Source organism: Delphinus delphis, chromosome 11, assembly GCF_949987515.2.
Source record: "Delphinus delphis chromosome 11, mDelDel1.2, whole genome shotgun sequence".
In the NCBI taxonomy this organism is placed as follows: Eukaryota; Metazoa; Chordata; class Mammalia; order Artiodactyla; family Delphinidae; genus Delphinus; species Delphinus delphis.
In genome coordinates, this window is record NC_082693.1 from 39,506,805 (window position 1) to 39,526,574 (window position 19,770).

At 56.5% G+C, this 19,770-nt stretch overlaps 1 protein-coding gene across 3 annotated transcripts in view; it reads right to left on the reverse strand.

Annotated features, from left to right (window-relative positions):
* Window positions 1–55: 55 nt before the first annotated feature.
* Window positions 56–19,770, reverse strand: part of FMNL3 (formin like 3) — a 55,166-nt gene continuing 35,451 nt past the window's right edge. Inside the window, exons 3-27 of one of the 3 annotated variants that reach the window (XM_060024734.1) lie at window positions 19,679–19,759; window positions 19,334–19,410; window positions 16,096–16,179; window positions 13,186–13,338; window positions 11,864–11,972; window positions 11,607–11,683; window positions 11,161–11,254; window positions 9,993–10,067; window positions 9,301–9,411; window positions 8,852–9,001; window positions 8,316–8,417; window positions 7,045–7,324; window positions 6,522–6,590; window positions 6,308–6,432; window positions 5,906–6,108; window positions 4,656–4,890; window positions 4,449–4,517; window positions 4,240–4,320; window positions 4,006–4,135; window positions 3,210–3,370; window positions 2,793–2,894; window positions 2,339–2,431; window positions 1,921–2,044; window positions 1,670–1,786; window positions 56–974 (exon numbers count right to left, since the gene is read on the reverse strand). In XM_060024734.1, the coding sequence (XP_059880717.1) occupies window positions 1,695–1,786; window positions 1,921–2,044; window positions 2,339–2,431; window positions 2,793–2,894; window positions 3,210–3,370; window positions 4,006–4,135; window positions 4,240–4,320; window positions 4,449–4,517; window positions 4,656–4,890; window positions 5,906–6,108; window positions 6,308–6,432; window positions 6,522–6,590; window positions 7,045–7,324; window positions 8,316–8,417; window positions 8,852–9,001; window positions 9,301–9,411; window positions 9,993–10,067; window positions 11,161–11,254; window positions 11,607–11,683; window positions 11,864–11,972; window positions 13,186–13,338; window positions 16,096–16,179; window positions 19,334–19,410; window positions 19,679–19,759 (2,877 nt within the window). In that variant the 3' untranslated portion in view covers window positions 56–974; window positions 1,670–1,694. The remainder of the gene's footprint in view (window positions 975–1,669; window positions 1,787–1,920; window positions 2,045–2,338; window positions 2,432–2,792; window positions 2,895–3,209; window positions 3,371–4,005; window positions 4,136–4,239; window positions 4,321–4,448; window positions 4,518–4,655; window positions 4,891–5,905; window positions 6,109–6,307; window positions 6,433–6,521; window positions 6,591–7,044; window positions 7,325–8,315; window positions 8,418–8,851; window positions 9,002–9,300; window positions 9,412–9,992; window positions 10,068–11,160; window positions 11,255–11,606; window positions 11,684–11,863; window positions 11,973–13,185; window positions 13,339–16,095; window positions 16,180–19,333; window positions 19,411–19,678; window positions 19,760–19,770) is intronic. The other 2 variants (XM_060024735.1, XM_060024736.1) reach the window with 2 other exon arrangements.

A 19,770-nucleotide genomic window follows, 5' to 3' on the forward strand; every position in this document is an offset into this window, starting at 1 on the left:
GCAGCTTAGCCCTGCCGCCACACTCAGAAAGAGGAGACAGAGTCAGGCCTGGTATTTCAAGCCTTTGTTGAGAGAAGGAAAGTCTGGAGTTTATGTACAAGAGAGCAGGAAGTGGTACATGTACAAAAAGGAGTGGGCCCCTGTATTCCCTCCCAGGGGCCGAGAAGAAACCGGCAGGGGACGGAGAAAATAGCTAAGACCGACATGACCCCGCCCCTGCCAACAAAACCTAGCTGGGGGAAGAAGGTGAGGACGTTCTTGGCACACCCTTTCTCTAGGCAGAGAAAACTAGTCCTCTGCCCACCTCGGCAAGGATAGTCAGCCTAGAACGCAAAGGGCCAAGGTCAGGGAGCATGGCATCTCTCCTCTCCCCTTATCACTAGGGCACACTGCCCAGGCTTAGGAGAGACTTGCTCCTGGTAAAAGACGATCTGAGACTGGCAGGGCCCCGCCCCAGGGCTCCCTAAGCTTGGACACTTCTAGATCGCAGCTGACCATTGGGTTGCAAAAAGTAAGGGGGAAAAAAGAAGGAAAAAATTGTTTTCTCCTCTCGTCCCTCTGGCTCTAGTTGTGGTGGGCCTAGGTGCCCGTTCATAGCCTAAAGCTGGAAATGGTTTTCTCCAGCCCTGAGCTGACCCTTGAGGAAACGATGTTGAAGACCTTGGGAGCAAAGTGCAGTACTGGAGGCACCAGGGAAGTGCCAGGCCCTGAAAGACCTAGTGCCCACAGTGGCGGCAGGCAAGATGCAGCTTTGAGAGCTAGGGTGGACACTGGGTTGAGAGCAGCATAGCCCTCTGCTGGGCCCTTGGCCAATTCCAGGGCTTCAGGTCTACTGGTTGGACTTGAAGGACTCAGGGTTGAAGTGCTTCTGCCTCCAAGAAGGTCTCAGTGGGGGCCTGGAGCCCGAGGGGGGCCAGCAGGCGGTGCGGCACTCCTGGCTTGGTGGCGAACGACAAGGGGCTGGTGGTAGAGGCCTGTAGGGGAAACAGAGGCCTGTGAACAGGCAGGGAGGCTGGACCAGGCCCACCTTCTGAGGGCCCAGCCGCACAGGCAGGGCCAGCCAAGAGCCAGCCGTGAGGTCGATGAGGGAGAAGATTAAAGACAGACTGGAGGGGATGGTCAGGGAGATTTCTGGGGCGGGCTCTGCACATTCAGAAGAACAGGTGGGGGTACTAGAGGCCACTGGGGAGTGACAGAAACAAGGTGGACTCAGCAAGATCTAGAAGCTGGGAAGAGACCCCAGGCAGATTGGATATCAGGAAACAGAGGTCAAGGGTCATCTGATGCCCCTGGGCAGAAGCCACTGCCAGAGCTCTTACAGGAGACAAGGACAAATGATACCTGGGCCCAGGACCAGAGACTCTCAGCCTCTGTGATCAGCGGCGGTGGCGCGCCTGGTCCTGCCTGTTTTGGCAACTCCCTACCCCTTAGGTCTTAGTAGAAGCCAGACAGCATTAGTGGGAGAGATAACCACTTCCCTGAGGGCACATGCAGGGGATAAGCCATGCTTCTCAGAGCATGGGGCATGCAAGGGAAGGAGTATGTGTCCCCATCACCACGGGGCTGCCAGAGGATGGTTCCAAGTCATGCAGGAGAGGAGGCGCCTGTGGGACCCAGCAGGAGTCCTGGGAGGTGGGCATGCAGAGAGGGCAACTGTGGTGCCCAGTACCTGTCAAGGGCCCCAGCCTTGGGGGTTAACAGTTTGACTCATCATGATGGGCTGCATCGCAGAAGAAGCGTGAGCCCCGCTTGGCAGTACGGGCCGTGAAAGGGACACTCTTCAGCACTGTGGCCCAGGAGAGAGACACAGTGGTCAGGCCCCATGGGGGTGGGGTAGGAGGAGGAGGGCCCAAAGGGCTATGGTTGGGGTTTGGGAGCTGGGCCCAGTGGCCAGGAACCAGGGATGGAAAAGGGCCCCACCTGTGATGATGTCCTCAATGGTACCATCCTTCCCCTCGTAAACAGGCCGGTGCTCCTTGGCCTGGCGCCGCCTCAACTCTGCAATTAGCTCCTGCTGTTGCCACTTGTTCCGCTGGGATGGGGTCTAGAGCCGAGCATTTGAAGAGAAAGGGAGTCACCGCTAACGTACCACGGGGCTGGTTCCTGCCCCGAGATGCAGTCTGAGGATGCCCTTGATTGTGCTCGCCCGCCAGCCCAGCCCCCATCATTGCCTAGGAATCCCCTCCCATAGCCCCCCTCTCCATCCCTCTGGACTCCATCATCAGGCCCTCTGGGTGGTCTGTGGGCTGCAGTTCTCCATCTCCTCTCCAGCTCTCTGCTCCACCCCCTCCTAATCCTTTGCCGTGTTTTCCAGGCCGCAGTTCTTGGTCCCACCCACCTTGGCATCCAGTTTCTTGGCTTCCTGAGCCAGCTGCTTCTCCCGCATTACCTCCTCCTGCTTCTTGCGGGCTTCATTCTCTTGTTCTGCTTCCTAAGAACCATGAAAGATGGTGTGTGTGTGTGTGTGTGTGTGTGTGTGTCAGTCACAGGGGCTGTGAGCTGTGAGGGGAGGGGCTGACACTGAGGGTGGAGAGTGGGTGTCAGTGGGACCAGCAACCCCAGGTGGCCACTCTCTGGAGGGGCACTTCCTGCCCCAAACAATGACAGGAAGGGCCTGGGCCCCCACCCTGCCCACCAGTTCACAGCTAAGAGGCCTGTGGCCAGCTTCCATCGCTCCCTCGCAGGACTCAGAGGAGGAGACGGAAAAGGCCCAAGCCTGAAGCCCAGCCCTCTCTCCCCCTACCAGTTTTCTCTCAGCCAAACTCCTCTTTAAAAGTCTCTCTTCTGCTCACCTTGTAAGAACGAATGAATCGGACAAATACTGGGAAGAATACAGAAGGAGGCGTGGTCTTGGGACTCTCACCAAAGTAGCGCACAACAGCATTGTAGGCCTCCTGGGGAGGGGGTGGGCAGAAGGGGTCAGCCTGGCGGGGAAGGAGAAGCCCGGCTCCCAGCAGGGGCAGGAGGCCCACAGGAAGCCGCAGCCCCCCACAGCTCCTGTGGGAGGGCAAAGAACTAGGGGCTCGCCAAGCCCCCTAGAGTGCGTCTCCAGAGGCAGCTGCCTGCCATCCCCAGCGCCCCCTCTCCCCACGATCAGCCAGCCAGCTGCTTGACAAAAGTTCTCTGACCCAAGAACCAGAACTAAGCCCGCCAGAGGCTCTCGGCACCTTGGCCCCAGCCTCTCCCACCCACCTCCACCCTGTGCTCACCTCGGCTGTCTTGGCATCGCGCTGGAGCTTGTCCAGTTTGCCTTCGTTGGTGCTAAGGAAGCTGCGCAGGACGCTGTTGTCATGTATGCTGCACTCCCGCCGAATCAGCTCCATGCCCCGGCCCAGCTCCTTCACGTCTAGCAGCACGTTCTCCAGGGACACTGTTGTCACCAGAGCCCGGGCTGAGGACTACAGCCAGCTCCAGCCCTCCCGCTCAGCATGGGCTCACTCGGTTCCTCACGCCCCCCTTCCAGAGCTACCAGCGTGGACGGAGAGGGGCAAACCAAGCTAGCCAAGCTCTCACAGGGGCAAGGAAAAGGAAAAGAGGCCGTGGGCTCATGACCCCCGAAGGTAGCAAGGGAAGGTGAGCCGCAGACTGCTGGGCTCCAAAACAGAGCTGCCCCAGGCCTGCCCCAGTTTCACGAGGGGGGCAAAAATAACAGCCACCCTATGTCTGTGGGGGGCTTTATGGGTTTTCTAAGCACTTCCCATACATCACAGAGACACAGGCTCTGGGGCCAGCTTGGGGGAGTTGGCAGTGAAGAGCCACCGCTGCCCTTCCCTTCCAGCTCCCACAGCACCCAAGTGGAAAGGGCTGGGTGGGGCCTGGTGCCTGTAGGAAGGCTCCCTCTGGGGTGGCCCCTGCCCATGGCCCCAGCGGAAAACTTTGAAGTGGTCAGAAAAAAGAAAACAAAAGCAAGAAAGAAAGGCACCCAAGTGCTCCCCCTCCTCATAGCTTCCAGGGATTGTCCTGAGCTGGACGCGAGGCAGGCTCCCTGGGCCAGGCTCCCCTCACCTGCCGCAGCTTTCTCCACAAAGTGCAGCTCATGCCAGAAGTTAGCCAGGTCTGGGTATTTCTCCTTTACTGTCAGGGCGATGAAATGCAGCAGTGTCATCTTCCTGTCAGTGGACTTGGTGTCCAGCAGCTGGTAGAGGGGGACAGCGGTCAGTGCAAGAGGGCTGAACACCCTGGCGCCCCAGCCGCTGCCCCATCCAGCTTCCTGGCCGCTTGCTGTCCCCACCATCTCACCAGATCCAGGCTCTGGAGCTTGAAGCCATACACAGCTCCCCGCTTGCTGCTGTTCATGTAGTTCCCCAGGGCAAGTATGATCTGTCCAAAGGAGGCACGGGAAGAACTCAGGGCAAGACCCGAGGGCTCCTTCCTCCTCTCTCTATAGCGCCAGGCCCCCACCCAGGACCCGGGAAGCCCCGGCACCTCCATCCCCAACCTCTCCCCACCTCCAACATCTGCTTCAGCTTCTGCGAGGACTTGACGGAGGCAGAGGCTGCAATGATGGCGTTGAGTTGCTGGAAGGCAAGATGAATAGCTGAGTGACCCCATGCCGGGATGCGGCAAAGTCAGGGAGGGGCTGGCAGGGGAGGGGACTAGCAGGTAAAGGGCGGAGGGGCGGCCGCAGACAACCATGATACAGGTGGGGGCCTTACCGGCGTGAGCATCTGCAGGTTGTCCTGGAAGTTGCCCAGGAAGGCCATGCCAGCCATTCGCTGGGTCAGCCGCTCCACCTTGCTGAAGAGCAGCATGAAGCGGTCCTCGGCCGCCAGCTCCTCCAGGGGCTGCCGCTCCCGCTCGTATTGCCGCAGCAGCTTCACCTCAGCCTCTGTGGGCAGGAAGCGCATCAGGCACTCCACGAAGTCCACGGGTAGTGTCTGGAGGTCAAACCTGTGTAGGAGGGAGGGACCACCTCAGGTCTTGCCTTTGCCCACATTATCTGTCATCCCTTCATTTTCCAGCTCCTACAAGGACGGAGGGTGGGGTCTTGAGCACCACACAGCCAGAGGCAGAGGACTCACTGTCTCACCTCCAGTAACTCCAGGGCTGGTGTTACTCAGCACCAGTAGCAATCCTAGGGTCACATTCCATGCCCTGTTTAAGAACCCTTCAACGTCTTCCCTCTGCAACTAGGGAGAAGTCTTAACACCCGGACGTGGCTTACGAGGCCCAGCCTGCAAGACTTCTGCTCGCCTCTCTACTCTGTCTCTCCTACTCCCCTCCTTACACTAAAGCCAGAGTCAATTTTCAGTACTCAGGGCACCATGCCTCTCCCTCCAGGCCCTGACCTGGAGTTCATATACATCCTTCAGGTTGCAAGTGAGACATCACCTCCTCCAGGAAGCCTTCCCTGATCACCAAGCTCAGCTACCTAGCCCTCCCTGTTCTCCCAAAGCTGCCTGTACCTCCACTACCTTGGTGTTGTCACCCAGTGTTACTGGACTGTTCCCATTAGACTGGGAGCTCCTTTTTTTTTCTTTTTTTTTTTTTTTGCGGTACGCGGGCCTGTCACTGTTGTGGCCTCTCCCGTTGCGGCGCACAGGCTCTGGACGCGCAGGCTCAGCGGCCATGGCTCACGGGCCCAGCTGCTCCGCGGCATGTGGGATCTTCCCGGACCAGGGCACGAACCCGTGTCCCCTGCATCGGCAGGCGGACTCTCAACCACTGCGCCACCAGGGAAGCCCTAGGCTAGGAGCTCCTTGAATGAAGGTCCGGGCTGACTCCCCAGCACCTCACACAGTGCCTGGCACACAGCACAGATGCAGTAAATTCTGGCCAAGCCACTGGATGACTGAGGGAGTTCTGTCAATGCCCTGGAATCCAGGGAAGGCTAGGATCCTAGGTGGAGATCCTAGGTGGGTTACCAACTAGCTGGGGACCAGGGCAAGGTCAGTGGGAGCCTCACGTGTGGATGGCCCTGCAGATCTCCTCAGCTGAGCGGCCAGCCTTGCGGAGGGTGATGGCCAGGTTCTTGGCACGATTGGCTTCCAGCAGGGTCACCTTGCTGGCAGCCTTTTGTGCTGTCTTGTTCTTGGAGCAGATGAGGTCAAGGGCAGGGCCCTGGGCTTTTGTCTTGAACAGTTCTTCAAACTTGTCCAGATCCAGGTCCTGGCAGGAGTTGATGAGAAGGGAAAATGCTGTGGCCTCATCCTACAAGAGGACCCGCTGGCAGCACACCAGCATCAGCTCAGCTCTGGTACATGGAGGGCTGAGTCTGAGGGCTCTTCCAAAGCCAAGAGATCTACCTTAAAGGGCAACCTGGGCCCCAGCTCCCAACCCCAGCCCTGAGGGCCCCAGGCCCTGCTACCTCCAAGATCTTCTCATCATCAAGTTCGCTAAAGACAGTGCCGCTGATCTGGTTGGGTTTCAGTGCTGTCCAGTTGAAGACAGGCAGCCGGAACTTGGTCTTGATGGGTTTCTTAATGCGAATGGCTAATTTGGAAGGAGGATCAGTGAGGCAGGAGCCAGGGACACACTCCCTCGGTCCCACTAGCCCTGCCCAGAGCCCTCGGGACACTCACCTGACAGGCCTACTGTCAATACCACAGAGGGAGCAGCGCCGGGGAGAGGTGGGGCTGGGGGACACTTGTCTGGGAAAAGAAGAAATAGCACAGTGACCCAGGGGCCAAGAGACTCCCCTCTGTCCGCCCTACCTGTCCTTAAAGACTACCAGGGAAGGAGGCTGCATGAACTCCCTGCCCAAGTGGCTCCCAGGGGTCCTAACTGACGGGGCAGGTCGTGCGGTCTCTGACCCACTCTCCCCTGCTTTGGTCTAAGCCCTCTCCTTGGAGGTCTTCAGAAGAATCGGGAGCAGCATCTTTACGCTCCTTAAAACAGATCCACGTCTGCTCATAGACATCCCTTCCCTAGTAATCTGAGCCTCCCTCAGATTCTAACCCTCCCTCAGCCTCTCCCACCTGACTTTACATCCTTCCAGCCACATCCCCAGTTTCTCCCTGTGGAGATGCTGCTGACTGGGCCTTTGGTCTGGCCCCACAATAAGGCTGCACCTCTTGCCTTTTACCAGGTAAGGGTCCTGCTTACCTGGTAACGGGGGAGGTGGAGGGGGCAAGGGAGGAGCCGGCGGCGGAGGCAGAGGTAGGGCCTCCTCGGGGGGCGGGGCCGGAACCAGGAGGTCCAGGTCGGAGGGGGGCATGCCCTCATTCAGTTCCTCAGGGCCTACCCGGGCCAGGGCCTCGCTGCCCACTGACTCTAGGTCCCGGGCGGTGGGCTCCAAGTGGCATCGGCGCTGGAAGGCCTCCTCCTTCTCTTTAATGAGCCGCCGCAGGGTGTGTACCTGGTGGCTCGTGTTCTCGTAAGTCTCCTATTGGGCAGACAGCACCATTAAGAAAAGAGCACCTGAAAGCGCAGCAGGCGATGCTCCTGGGAGTGAGACTTCCTACCCAAGGGTCTCCAGGAGGGTACTCAGAGGCAGAGAGCGGCAGAAACCCACGGAAAACTGGAATGCAGCAGAACAAAAGAGGGGGGCGGAAGAGCAAGCCTGCTTGGCTGGCGCCCTGCAGTGTCCTTCCTCACTGCTCCAGCCCAGTCTCACTGGTCCCTCAAGGCCCAGGTAGAAGGCTGCCCTTGTGAAACTCTCCTTAACCCACCAGCAGCCTGCTATGGCAGTCTCAGCCCTCTGTGCCTCAGTCCTGCTCTCATTCCATTTGGTTTGTACAGTCGCTCAATTGGAAGCCCCCTACAGACAAGACCCTGCCTTAGCCACCTCTGTATCCTCCATACTCCCGACTCAGCGCTTCAGACTCTTAGCAGGGGCTTGGCAGGTATGTACTGAGCTCAACAGAGCCAGCGTAATTGTATTCCTGTGGAAGAAGAGATGGGTTGGGGCATGATTTTATAACTAACAAAAAGTTAGGTGAGGGACAGAGAAGACACCGAAATGTGAGGAGGCCCTGCTCTCCAATCTGGAATACCTGGTAGATATCCTGATAAACAGCCCCAAGTACCTGGGCTATTCTGAGCCTGTTCATTGTGCTGGGCTGGGGAAGCACGTGGAGGTGCAGGTGAGGGAGAAGCAAGGGGGGTGGGCTGGCAGGAGGAGACAGGGGCTCCAGAGGTGCCCCACCTGCTCCCACCCTCCTGTGTGTGTGTCTGGCCCACTCTGGCTCCAGCTTCCCTCTCCAGCTAAAACATGGGGTGAAATCATCAGCCCACCCTCATTCGAGTGCCTCAGGAGTGAATTAATATCTGGATGCTCGAGGACTTGACATGACTGACATGGAACGAAAAGCAAGCTCCCCAGGCCCCAGCACCCAGTACCAGTCAGGGGCTCCCTTCCCCACATAACCTGGTACCTTGATGCTCTCGAGTTCCTTCTCCCGCTGCAGCAGCTGCTTCTCTAGCTCTGCCACACGCATCATGTTCTCATTCTCTAGGTCCAGAAGCTTCTCTGTGAGCTGCAGGATGAAAAGGGCAGGTTTGGGGATGGCCCTAAAGTCTGGGCACTCAGCACAGTCTGAACCCCAGTCAGGACCCAGGCCCGACCCCTCCACCCAGGGCCCCAAAGGCAGCTTGGCCCAGTGGCTTCCCTAGGTCACTCCTGTGAGCCCAGGGTCTGAGACCACATGAAATAGTGCAAGACAAATGGCCACATCTGCCTCTCTCGAGCCTGAGGCCACCTCACACCCAGTCCTGAGGTCAATGTGTGTTCCACCGTGGATGAACTAGTGTCTCAGCCAGAGCGTGCGCTAGAGAGCCCCAGTGGATTCTGAGGCTTCCCTGAGGCTCAATCGGGAGGTAAGCAGGTCAGCTCAGGATTCCTGGGACTCAGATGTCCCCACTCTCTCCCCACCCTCAACAGTGGTTCTGGCAGCAAAGGAGGACCACCTACATGGGACACATGCTCCTCCAGCTCTTCCACCTTCTCCAGGGCCACATTCTTGGTCTCAGCATCCTCCAGCAAACCCCCCACATCAAACACGTTGTCCAGGTATGCCTGGATCTGCACCTGCAGCTTCTCGCTCTCTGTGTGCCTTGACTTCTGGGGGAAAGCAGAGAGAGTAGCTGTTGGGGGAGCCTCCTCATCAGCCTCCATGACCCCTTCCTAGAGCCTAGGACCCAGGGAGCTCCTACTGTAGCCGTGTCAGATTCTCGCCCTGCGGAGCTGACTGACTGAGGAGCCCTCTGCGCAAAGGCCAGAGTCCCAGGTCACAGAAGACAGGCAGGGTGCCAGGAGCATCCGTGACTAGGCTCTTGTAAAAGAAAAACTCCTCGTGATACAGCTAAGCTGGTCCTCTTCCCCGAAGCGCCTCATCCCGTGAGGACTCCAGCCCAGCTCACCTGCAGGAACTCCTCCAGCCCCAGCTTTGTAAACTCATACTGCAGGTGGACCCGGAAGTTCATGTCCTCCACCGAGTGCACCACGATGTTGATAAACTGCATGCAGGCCACCTGGGGAAGGAGCAGCCCAGAGGGGCAGAGAGAGCCGAGACACGGAGGGGAGGCGGCTGTTAGAGCCAGCATCATCAGGCGGATCATCAAAAGGAGTAAAAAAGGTACGTCTTTCAGGGAGCAATAAGAGAATTTTAACTTAGAAAACGTCGAACTTAATATTCATTTTACGAAGACAAGTAAATTACATGAGAAATAGGTGTACATGAAGATTTGGCGGATTTCCTTTGCACACCAGCAGGTATTCCTTGAGACAACCCTACTAGCTGTATACCCTAGACTGAAGGGAAGTGAGGAGAACTGAGGAGAAGCTGGGGAAGAGGAAAGCAGCTCACAAAGGGTCCAAATCAGGGACAGTGCGGCCACACAAAGCGGGAAAGGAGGAGACCCAAGACAGAAATTGTCCTGGAGTTTCTAAAAGCTTTCTGGGGTGAGTGAGTGAGTGGATGAGGAGCATTTGCTGAGAAGAGAACCACTCTGGGTCCTACACAGAACGTCAGAGTACGCTGTCGGCTCAGCCCCGTTCTCAAGGAGTGGGCGGCCCTGCTGGGCATGCACCTGACCCAGGACCAGCTCCTCACCATGAAGTCGATGTTGCTGTCCTCATTCCGGAAATACTCCATCAGCTTCTCAAAGCGGTGCAACTCCTTGCATACCTGAACAAGCAAACTTTCTCAGTAACAGGATCTGTCCCATGCAGAACCCAAGCCCCTGAGCCCTGGTTCCCAGGAACATCCAGCAAAGGGACTGGTACAGACCAAGTGTAACCACAATTCTTTCTATGTAACGGGTCACTTGGGACATGATAGAAGAAAGCCTGGGACATGGCATCTGCTCTGGGTCCCTGAGGGAGCTCAGTAAAGCGTGTGCCCTTAGTCTGGGCTCTGGGTGCCTCTGAGTGTAGGCCAAGAAGAAACACAGGGGCCTGGTGTTGCCGAGCTATTGAAGGAAAGAGGGAGGGTGGAGGAAGGTTGGAGGCCATGGCTGAGGCAGGAGGCTGAAGTCCTAGTGGGGACGCAGGAGAGAGGCCTGGGTGCAGGAAAGCCTCTGTGCTGAGAGGGGTCCAGAGACTCCTCTGAGCCTCTGGCTTCAAGGAGGAAAAGCCATTTCCTGGCTTGAACAATGGATGCTAGGGAAGAGGTCCAAAAAGGAGGAAGAGGTGGGACCAGCAGCTGCAGCTGTATGCCGAGGAATCCTATGTTCAAGCAGATGGGGGTTTCAAAGCCAGGCCAAGTCTGGGGAATTCCAAGTAGGAGCTCCCTCTCCCCTCACCAATGACAGCCAACACCCCAGGAGGATCCCTGCTTGCCTTCTCCTCCCACTACAAATATCACTGCCTCGGGTTCTACCAGTGGGTTCACTGCCTCAGAACGGCCTGGGGAGCCTGTTAATGCACAGATGGCCAGGCCTCCCAGGGGCCTGTGCCTTTAACACACGCTCTTCAGGTATTCTGCTGCACAGCAGGTTAGAACTGCTGGACTATAGCCCTCAAGTGAGGGCATCCTTCGCTGGCCAGTCAGGAGCTTTCCCGGCACAAGATCTAGTAAGAATGAAGTTTTGGTTTTGGTTTAAAAAAGCAGGGGGCAGAATACCTAGCTAAAAGCACTAGGCTGTTAAAATCCCTAGGATGTGTGAGATCACAGGAAAGGGCGCTTACCTACCTGGCTCACACCTCCTCCCCGCCAAAAACACACACACACACATACACACACACGCACGCACGCACACACATGGGTATAGGAAACTGACCTCTTTGAAATTGTCAAAGGCAGCAAGAATGATTTCGTGACCTCCCCGTACCAAACACACGGCTGCCAGGAGCTCTAAGACAAGTGCTTTGGTCCTAAGGGGTGGAGAATGAAGATTAACACCCTAGCCCCTGACCCTGGCCACCACACAGCTCGCTTCCACAACTGGGTGAGTCCTTTCAAGAGAGTAGAGACAGCCTCGGTGGTGAGGGAGAGGGTGGGTTTGGGAAAGAAGGCAGGGGAAGGCAGGCTTTCTCCCTCCCTAAGCTGTGTAGACCAGAGGAGAGCAGAACACTCCTCCTCCAGCAGAGGTGAGGGGCCAAACCAAGGCGCTGACCTAAGCCGCAGGATCCGAGGCCAGGCGGGACTTCTTGGCAGGGACAAGTGCAGCCCAGTTCTCCAGAGTCCTGGGCAGAGCGGGGAGGAAAGGGGAGGGAAGGAACTCACCTTGGATTCTTGTTGTTGAGGCTGAGCGCAATCTCATTGACAGCGTGAGGGTGGGACATGACCAGGTTGAATCCATACTGTAGCAAAGGGAAAGGACAGGAGGAGGGGAGACCATGACGGTGGGGAAGACAGATCCCAGCCGGAGCTCCCTGACTGCAGGCCCAACAGCAAACCTGTCTTTTACAAGCTAGTGCCTTCCTAGCTCTCCTGGTGCGGGAGATGAGGCAGAGCACCCGTGGCTAGTGCTGTCGCCTTACCTGATAGTTCATGATGGCTCTGAGACAAAGGATACAGACGTGGACGTCATCCTTCTGGCTCACCAGGCGGGAGTTCTTCAGCGCCCTGCGCCCAGGGAGAGTGCTATACCTGGGGGAGAGGGGCTGCTGGTGAAGGGTCTAGAAGCACTTGCCATCACCCAGACAGCAGGCTGCCCCTCAGCAGCAGAAGAAAAGGGGGATGGAGGACTTTGCACCAGCAGCCCAGAGAGATGCAGGGGGTGCAGGTGCAGGGGGCAGGGCACTCCACTGTTTTCACCTCCCTGGAACAGGTCTTTGTCAGTTAACTATCCAGGATCCCAGCATTACAACCAGTGCCCAAACCATCCTAAGCCCAGACGTCCTCCAAAATACAACACGAGGTGTGTAGGCCTTCCTAGACCTCAAGATGGGTCCAGGAGACATTCATTTGAGGCATCCTTCCTCTTCCTTCTAGTCACTGCATCTTCAACACATTCCCTGGGGCAGGGGCATCTTAGCTCCCATCCCACATCTATGTCCTAGAAAAGACAGAGCAGACCCCAAAGGCTATAGAAGGGCTAGGGACTATATCTGACTTTGCCCCTAGTGATGTTTCATGGAAAAAACAGGAAACACAAGTGGTATCTGCTCGTGCATGACTAGAATGGGCAAAACCCAAAGAAGACTGGGAGAAAAGCATGGCTGAGAGACAGAGGCCATGGAAAGGGCCATAGGACCCAAAGGAAAGCCTCCCTCTGTAGGAGGGCTCTCAGAAATCATCCGGTCCGTCCACCTGCCTCCGGGCAGGATGGCTCTTCAGATACTACAGACAAATGAACACGCTGCAGCCTTGGAGGGAAAAAAAAGGCCTAAAGGAAGAAGTGAAGGGAAGGTGAGCGCAGCAGGTTGGGTGGGAGCTGGTCTTCGGGCAGCCGATGGGGCTGCGTGCAGAGCAGAGGGAAACAGACATGAGGGCAGGTGCTGGACCAGCTGGTGAAGACTAAGGAGCTGGGTGAGGACCAGCCCTGCCCAGAGGCCTGGAGGAACGGCAGAGTGAGAATGATGAACGGAGGGGCCCCCAGAGACGGGGAGAGGAGAGGGGAGGGCTGGAACCCCAGATGGGGTGGGCACAGCCGAGGGTGACGTACTTACCCAGGACAGATCGCTGGGCAGAGTCAAGGAGACAGAGAGGACAGACCAGAGACAGACTGGCAGGCAGAGGACAAGAGAGCTGAGCCTGGAAGCAAGAGTGAAGGGAGGAGCATGAGCACTCACCGCTGTCACCCAAGACCTGGACGGGGACGAGGGTGGGAGGCAGGCGGGCAGAGCGAGAGCACACATACCGGAGCACAGACTGGCGCGCAGAGCGAGCGAGGCTGTTGGTGAAGGGGGCTGACAGGGCGCTGGGTGGCTGCAGGTCCTCGATGGACCTGCTCCAGGACCGGAGCTTGTCAAATGCACCATCGTCACCACTCTCCAGAGCCTCAAAGTCAAACCTGGAGCAGGAAAGGACACAAGCGCACACACAGGAGAAATTCAGTGCCAAGCCGCCTGGCGAGCCCACCCCCGCCCTTTAGACGTCTAGGGCAACAAGAAGCAAGGGCAGCAGAAGAGAAAGCGGAATTGGGCAGCAGAGACCCAACCCTGGTCAGGAGGGCCGAGGAGGGCAGAGTAGTCACCGGCAGCAACCAGGAGGGGGATCTGAGGAGATGCGGGTGCTGACTGAGGCCAGCCGCTGCCCCCCACTGGCCTCCAGGAGTCACCTCCCCATGGGCCCGAAGAGACGCGGGGAGCTGGCAGACTTTCTGCACTCCCAGCCATAGAGGGGACATCTCAGAGAAGCTGCCGCTCCCCTCGGAGAATCTGCCCTGCAGAGCAGTGGTGGGGAACAGGCCAACTGAAGGGATTACTAGGGGGCAAACGGCAGCAGCCAAAGGGGCCTCTCAGTGCCCTGAGGGTGGGGCCCAGGGGGCTCTGGACTAGGTTCACGAGGCCAGGTCTGAGTGGAAGGGAATGGGGGTCCCGAGAAACCCAGACTGGGACAGGCCTCTGTGTTCAGGAAAAGCACCATGGTCTCATCCTAGCACTGGGTTTTAATGACCGGGTTTTCTTTCCAGCCTCTACTTGAGGCTTCTGGGTTTTTCTGGTTTAGAGGCTCCTTGGGCTTCAGCTTCCCTCGGGGAAGAAATCACAGGTCGAGGGTGTGAACCGGGGTCCTTAGTCCCCACAGGAGTTGGGATGGTTTCTACGTCACTTCCTGCTTCTGGGACCAGGCATCTCCCACCACCAGCAGTTTGGGAGCGTAGCCAGGGCAAGAAGGACAGCTCAAGATCACAAACCCACAAGGCCTTCTCCTTTACATATCCCCACATCGGGATCTACCCCCTCTGAGAAACAAGCCCCACTCCTCTTTCCTGTCCTCTTCCCCCAGTAGGTCACCCAGGACTCAGCAAGCATTTCCTACAGGCTCTTCCCGCAAGGCCTTCTGCTCAGACACGCACAGCCCCAGGGTCAAAGGCACAGAGGCCGAGGCTCTCTGAAATAGGAAGCGGTATCTGCAGATGCCTGAGTGTTCCCAAGGAAGCAGGAGCAGACTTCAGGACCCTGACCATCAGATGCTTAACGGGGCTCTCAAGCAGACATCAGAGGAGTCTCCCGGACAGGGAAGCCACTTGCCAGTGGTTTCCCTCCGTGAATAATAGTATTCCCCAGAGCTGGGATGTGCAGTTTACAAATAAGTGCCTTCACTCAAACTCTATTTGGCTTCGCTCTTTTCCCCTCAACCCTTCCCAAAACACACACTCTTACCTCACCTGCTCCGAGTCTTTCTTTTAAAAACACAGTCAAAGGTACTGCTGTGGACACTACAATACTGAGGTTCCAGTGTATTTTGGTTTCAAGCAGCTGGAATTTGTTTGCTTTTGAAGCAAGATATGCTTATTTGGAAAAATAATCTACATCTTTTTCTATAAAAGCTCTGAATTTAAAAAAAATCGCTTCAGCAAATGTTTTTCATTTCTTTCTATAAAAAGAGTGAGTTTCTTTTAAGGGATAGGAGGATCATGAGCCTTGACTTCTGTAGGGACGGGAATGGGGAGTGGGCCACTCTTGGTTTTAACAGGCGATGACCTGCAAAAAATGACAAAGGCCAAACCTAGGAGAGGCATTAGTTTGAAACCCTAAGGAGATGAGGGTGAAAACCTGCTGAGGAAGGAGAACAGCCCAGGGGCAAGGACAGTAGCAAGGAAAGTGGAAGTCGAGGTTGGGGCTGAGTCCCAGAACTGAGGAGTTCCCCAGGACACGGGACTTTCAGCGCAAACACTCGGGAAAGTCACGGGCAAACCGGGGTGATCAGTCACCCGAGGGCCAACGTAAGTCTTGGGTCTGAGTCTGCATGTGCTGGCCATGCCATGAACGGTCAATATAATCCCTCTTTCCATATATTTAGGTAATTATGGTAGGGAGCAACCCCTTAAATAATAACAACTAACAAATAAAAAGCGGCCACCACAGTATAGACTATGTTCCAAATACTACAACTGCTTTACACACGTTATCATCTAATCCTTACGGCAACCCTGGAATATGGATCTCCTCTTACATAGGAGGCCCTCAGCAAACTTGCCTGAGGTCACGCAGACAGTAAAGGACAGAAGAGACCCACACCCGGCTTTGGGTTTTGTCTTAACTCGAAAGCCCTCGTTCCTTCCACTACCCCACACTGCCTTCTCCTCTGCGCTGATTCACTTCCAGCTGCCTCCAAACCCCCCATCTGCTTGCAAAAGGCTCCTGAATGCTTCACTTTCAGTCTGCGTCAAAGGTCATGCTCACTGCTCCTGGGGTGACCTGGAGCAACCCTCTCACAACTGGAGACCCAAAGTTGCTTCTTGAAGACTGAGCTCTCCCAAAGCAAACGAATCCCACAGGGCCTCCCTCCCAGAAGCCAGGACATTTCCTTGGACGGCTCCCAGCATGGAGTCGGATCCTTCAGGCTCGATTCTGAGCTCCCTTTCCACATCTCTCCTCCTGCTCCCCAAAATGCACCTTCTACTCCAGCCACCTGGCATTCTTCACTGATCTCAGACAGCCCCTTGGCCACCTGTCCACCCCCACGCTGCTGCCCAGGCCCTCCCCTCCTGCCTGGGGTTCCCATTCCCATCTTCACTACTGCAAGCTCACCCTTCCTCGTCAAAGTAGAATGGGACCATGTCCTTCCTCATGGTTCCCCAACCCTCATCCCAGGTGGTACTCACATGACGGAACATTGGGCAAATGACAGGTAATCCACCAGCACGTCCAGGCCTTTGTTTTCATCATTCAGAAACTCCCGCACCCACCTGCAGATAAAGGAAACACAGTGGAGGGGTCTGCTAAAGTGGATTGAGGGGGAGGAGGAAAAGGTGTCTCTGACAGAACGACACCCCCTCCTGGATCCTCTGGAACTCAGCACCAGGCTGGGAGAATTCTGAAGATCAAAGCCTGTGGCAGACCCAGCCATGGTCACGTCACCGGCCTGGACCGCCCCTAGGCGGCAGAGCCAGGGATAAGGAAAGGTACAGGCCTTCCAACACCATGTTAGCCAAACCAGCTTTCAGAAGCCCCCTCCTCAAGGGCCAGGGCCCCACTCAATCATTTTCTAGGTCTCTGGTGTCTAGCACGTGGCTGGGCGCACTGTCCTGATGCCACGTTCCTGGGAGGAATTGAGGGTTAGACAGAGCATTTACTGTAGCCCTCGTGCAGAGCTGTTCCTGACAGAAGCCAGCAGGTCCCTGACTTGACCGAAGTCTCAGTTAAAAGACAGGCAGGGAGCGTCAAAGAGAGTCCGGAACAGAGGCATACTGGGCCAAAAGGCTCTCCACCAAGTTCAAGGAAAGGTATTTTGGGAAGTAGTGAGCAGAGGAATACGTGGGACTTCAGCGTTTTGTCAGGGTGAGTCTGGCAGAATAGGAAAAGGATGCGGGGACAGTCAGGAACTCAAGTAACCCCAGAATGGCTCTGGCCACTAAGAGGGTGAACCAGGGAGGCAGCAGGGAAGACAACTAGGCACCCTAAAGACAGTGGACCGGGGCATGTTCACCCTCCTGCCTTCAGGCCTTTTGAACTCAGACATCCCTGGAAGGAAAGTCAGGAGCGAGTCCCAGGACTGTTACAGGACAGGCTCATTCCTGTCCTATAGACATACAGGACCCAGAGAGACATAAAACTCTCAGGATGAACCCTGACTCTGCTGTGCTCTGTTCCCTCCGAGCGTCCAGGTGTCCTTCTAGGCCAGCTGCGCCAAACAGCCCTGCAAGGCCGCTTCTCCCCCACAGCTGGAACACCAGCGCCATGTTTGATGGCCACACCCCGGGCTACAGAGAGAGGCCGGGCCAGAGCACCAGGCCCGGCTAAGATCCGGCAGCAGGCTCTGGCTGCGGCTGACTGACACCGGAGCTGCCTGAAGTTAGCTTCCTCTCTGGGGGCCGACAGGCCTCCCGTTTCCTGTCTGTCTGCGCTCCAGCTCCCCACCCCCTTCTCATTTCCTGTCTGAGTCTACACTGCTATTTTCGGGATCTTGACACTTTGAGGAGAGGTTAAAGGGCACTTAGGCAAGGCCGCAAACCAATACAAACCAGGGAGAGGAGGAGCAGGAGAGGCTCTGGAATCCTACTTCCCAGCCCGCCCACTCCAGGCCCGAGTTCCCATCTTTGCAGGCCTGGGGCTGATCGGGCTGCTGCCGAAGCAAGATCCTCCTCTCCCTACCTTGCCCTGGGCTCCCACTGCCCTGAAGCACCCACACCCCAGCCTGACAGCCTGACAAACTCCTCCTGCCCCAAAATCCGGGACGGATCCGGGCCCTCCCACATAACTCTCCCAGAGAAGCCACAGTCCGGATGACAGGAGCTCCTAAAATGCCAGACACTAAGCTGCTCCTGGGAACCAACGACCAGGTCCAGACCTCTAGCTTCTGTGCCAACCGCCAAGAGGCCCGGGCCTGGGAACCATGCTGCTCTGGCCCCAGCTCCTGGCCAGTGGCCAGGGGGGTTGGCGCCAGGTAGAAGGGGCAGGCAGAGGGGACTGCCCTGCACTGCTCTGTGGCCCTCTCCTGAGAAAAGCGGACCCCCATCCTCACGTAGTAGGACTTAATAAGCAAGACAGGAGGGCCTGAGAGAGAAGGGAGCAGGGAGGGGTAAAGGCCCTGTGGAGCAAGGCAGGGTGGGAGATGGCGTCTGGAGCTGCCATCCGTGTCACTCTTGCTCTCTCACGTGGGGTAGCTGATGAGGCTCTGCAGTTTTTCCTGCTGTGAGCGTCACCATATAAAGGTGAAGGCTAGTTACACATTTCCAAGCAGGTCAGTTCTCAATGTCTGGTTCACAGAAGAGGTGTGAAAGCCAACTCTGGCCATCCAGCACAGCTACTGAGGCCAGGAACTGTCCCTTTCCTGTTCTTTCCTGTGCCATTTCCCCTACCACTGTTGCTGAGGCAGCTGGCTGCACACAGGTAGCCTCCATAAGAACCCCAGGCAGCCTCAGCCTGGGGAGGGGACAGGAGGGGAAGGCATATGATGTCATTTGGCTCTTTCTACCCCTGCTCTCAGGAAGCCCAGGACCCCGGGGCTGGAACCTGCCCAGAAACCTCCACCCCGAACCCAGGCTCGACTTCTCACTTGTGTAAGCTCTCAATGTTCATGCCAGGCCCCTCGGTCAGGCCTGTAGCCCTGCCTGCAGTTCTCCATCAGGTGTCCCTCACTGTCCTTTGTGTATACATATACATACATGCACACACACACACACACACACACACACTCTCTCTCTCTCTCTCTCTCTCTCTCTCTCTCTCTCACTTTCACTATATTTACTCTGGCTGGTTACGGTTTTATAAAACTGAGACCATAGCCGTCTTTCACTGTATCTCACGCATTAGCCCTCTGTCTGTTCAGCAGGTCCTGGTTCCCCACTTCTCTGGCAAAAAAGACGCATGTAGTTTCTAGGGGCCCCGTCAATGGGTTGGCAGTACCCTGGTCAGTGAATACGGAAGATGTTCAGCTCCTGGCCCCCACTGCCTTAGATCTTTCCTGGTACTTCAGGAAGCTGCTTCTGCTCATGAACTAAAATTGTCTTATAATCAAGCAAATAATCTTCTGGGCACCAAACAGTCCATGAACTAGGTAGGTCTCAGCTACCCAGTGCAACACACTCCTCCATCCCCAGCCTTCTCTGGGCCTCCCTTGGCCCAGCCCCAGGCCACAGGCAGACTCCAGTCTCAGCTGCTGTGGGAATGTCTTCCACTCAAAGCCACAGGCTGAGGACCCCAGGAGAGGCCCCAGGCTTGCCAGCAGCATCCAGTCAGCAGCTGGCAGAGCTGAGGGGGAGAAAAGCCAGAAAAGGAACCGTCTGAAGCTCTCTGGGGAAATAAAAGCCATTCAAGAGGCAAATCTGCCCTGTGGCAGGGAGATGAAACCAGGTCCTAAGAGGCCAGGTGAAAAGGCTCTGATGGTCACATCGGACTCACCCAATGTGGTTGGTACGAAGTGAGATCTCCAGCTCTCTCAGTACTTTGGTTGACTCCTGCACTCTTCTCCTGAACTTCTGTAAACATGGAATTTTCTGTCACTGATGGAGGTCCCCAAGCCAACTTTACAATACAAGCAAAAGGGGTAGAAAAGGAAAGGGAAGGCATACAAGAAGGCAGTTATAGTCTTTCCCTCTGTTACTAGCCAGCCACTCCAGGGCCATGGCCTCAGAACACAGAAACCCAACTCCCATTGCTCAGAAGCAGTCCCAACCCAAGTCAAACGGTTTGCCCCACAGGACTGTAAAGGGCAGCAAAACGGGGACTCCCTGCCTCGCACTTCACCTTCCGAGTTACGCTGGGGTCCAAGAAGCTCTGGAGTTTCTGGATGTAAGTGTGGGGAGGATTCTTCACCTGGAATCGTTCCTGTAAGGGAA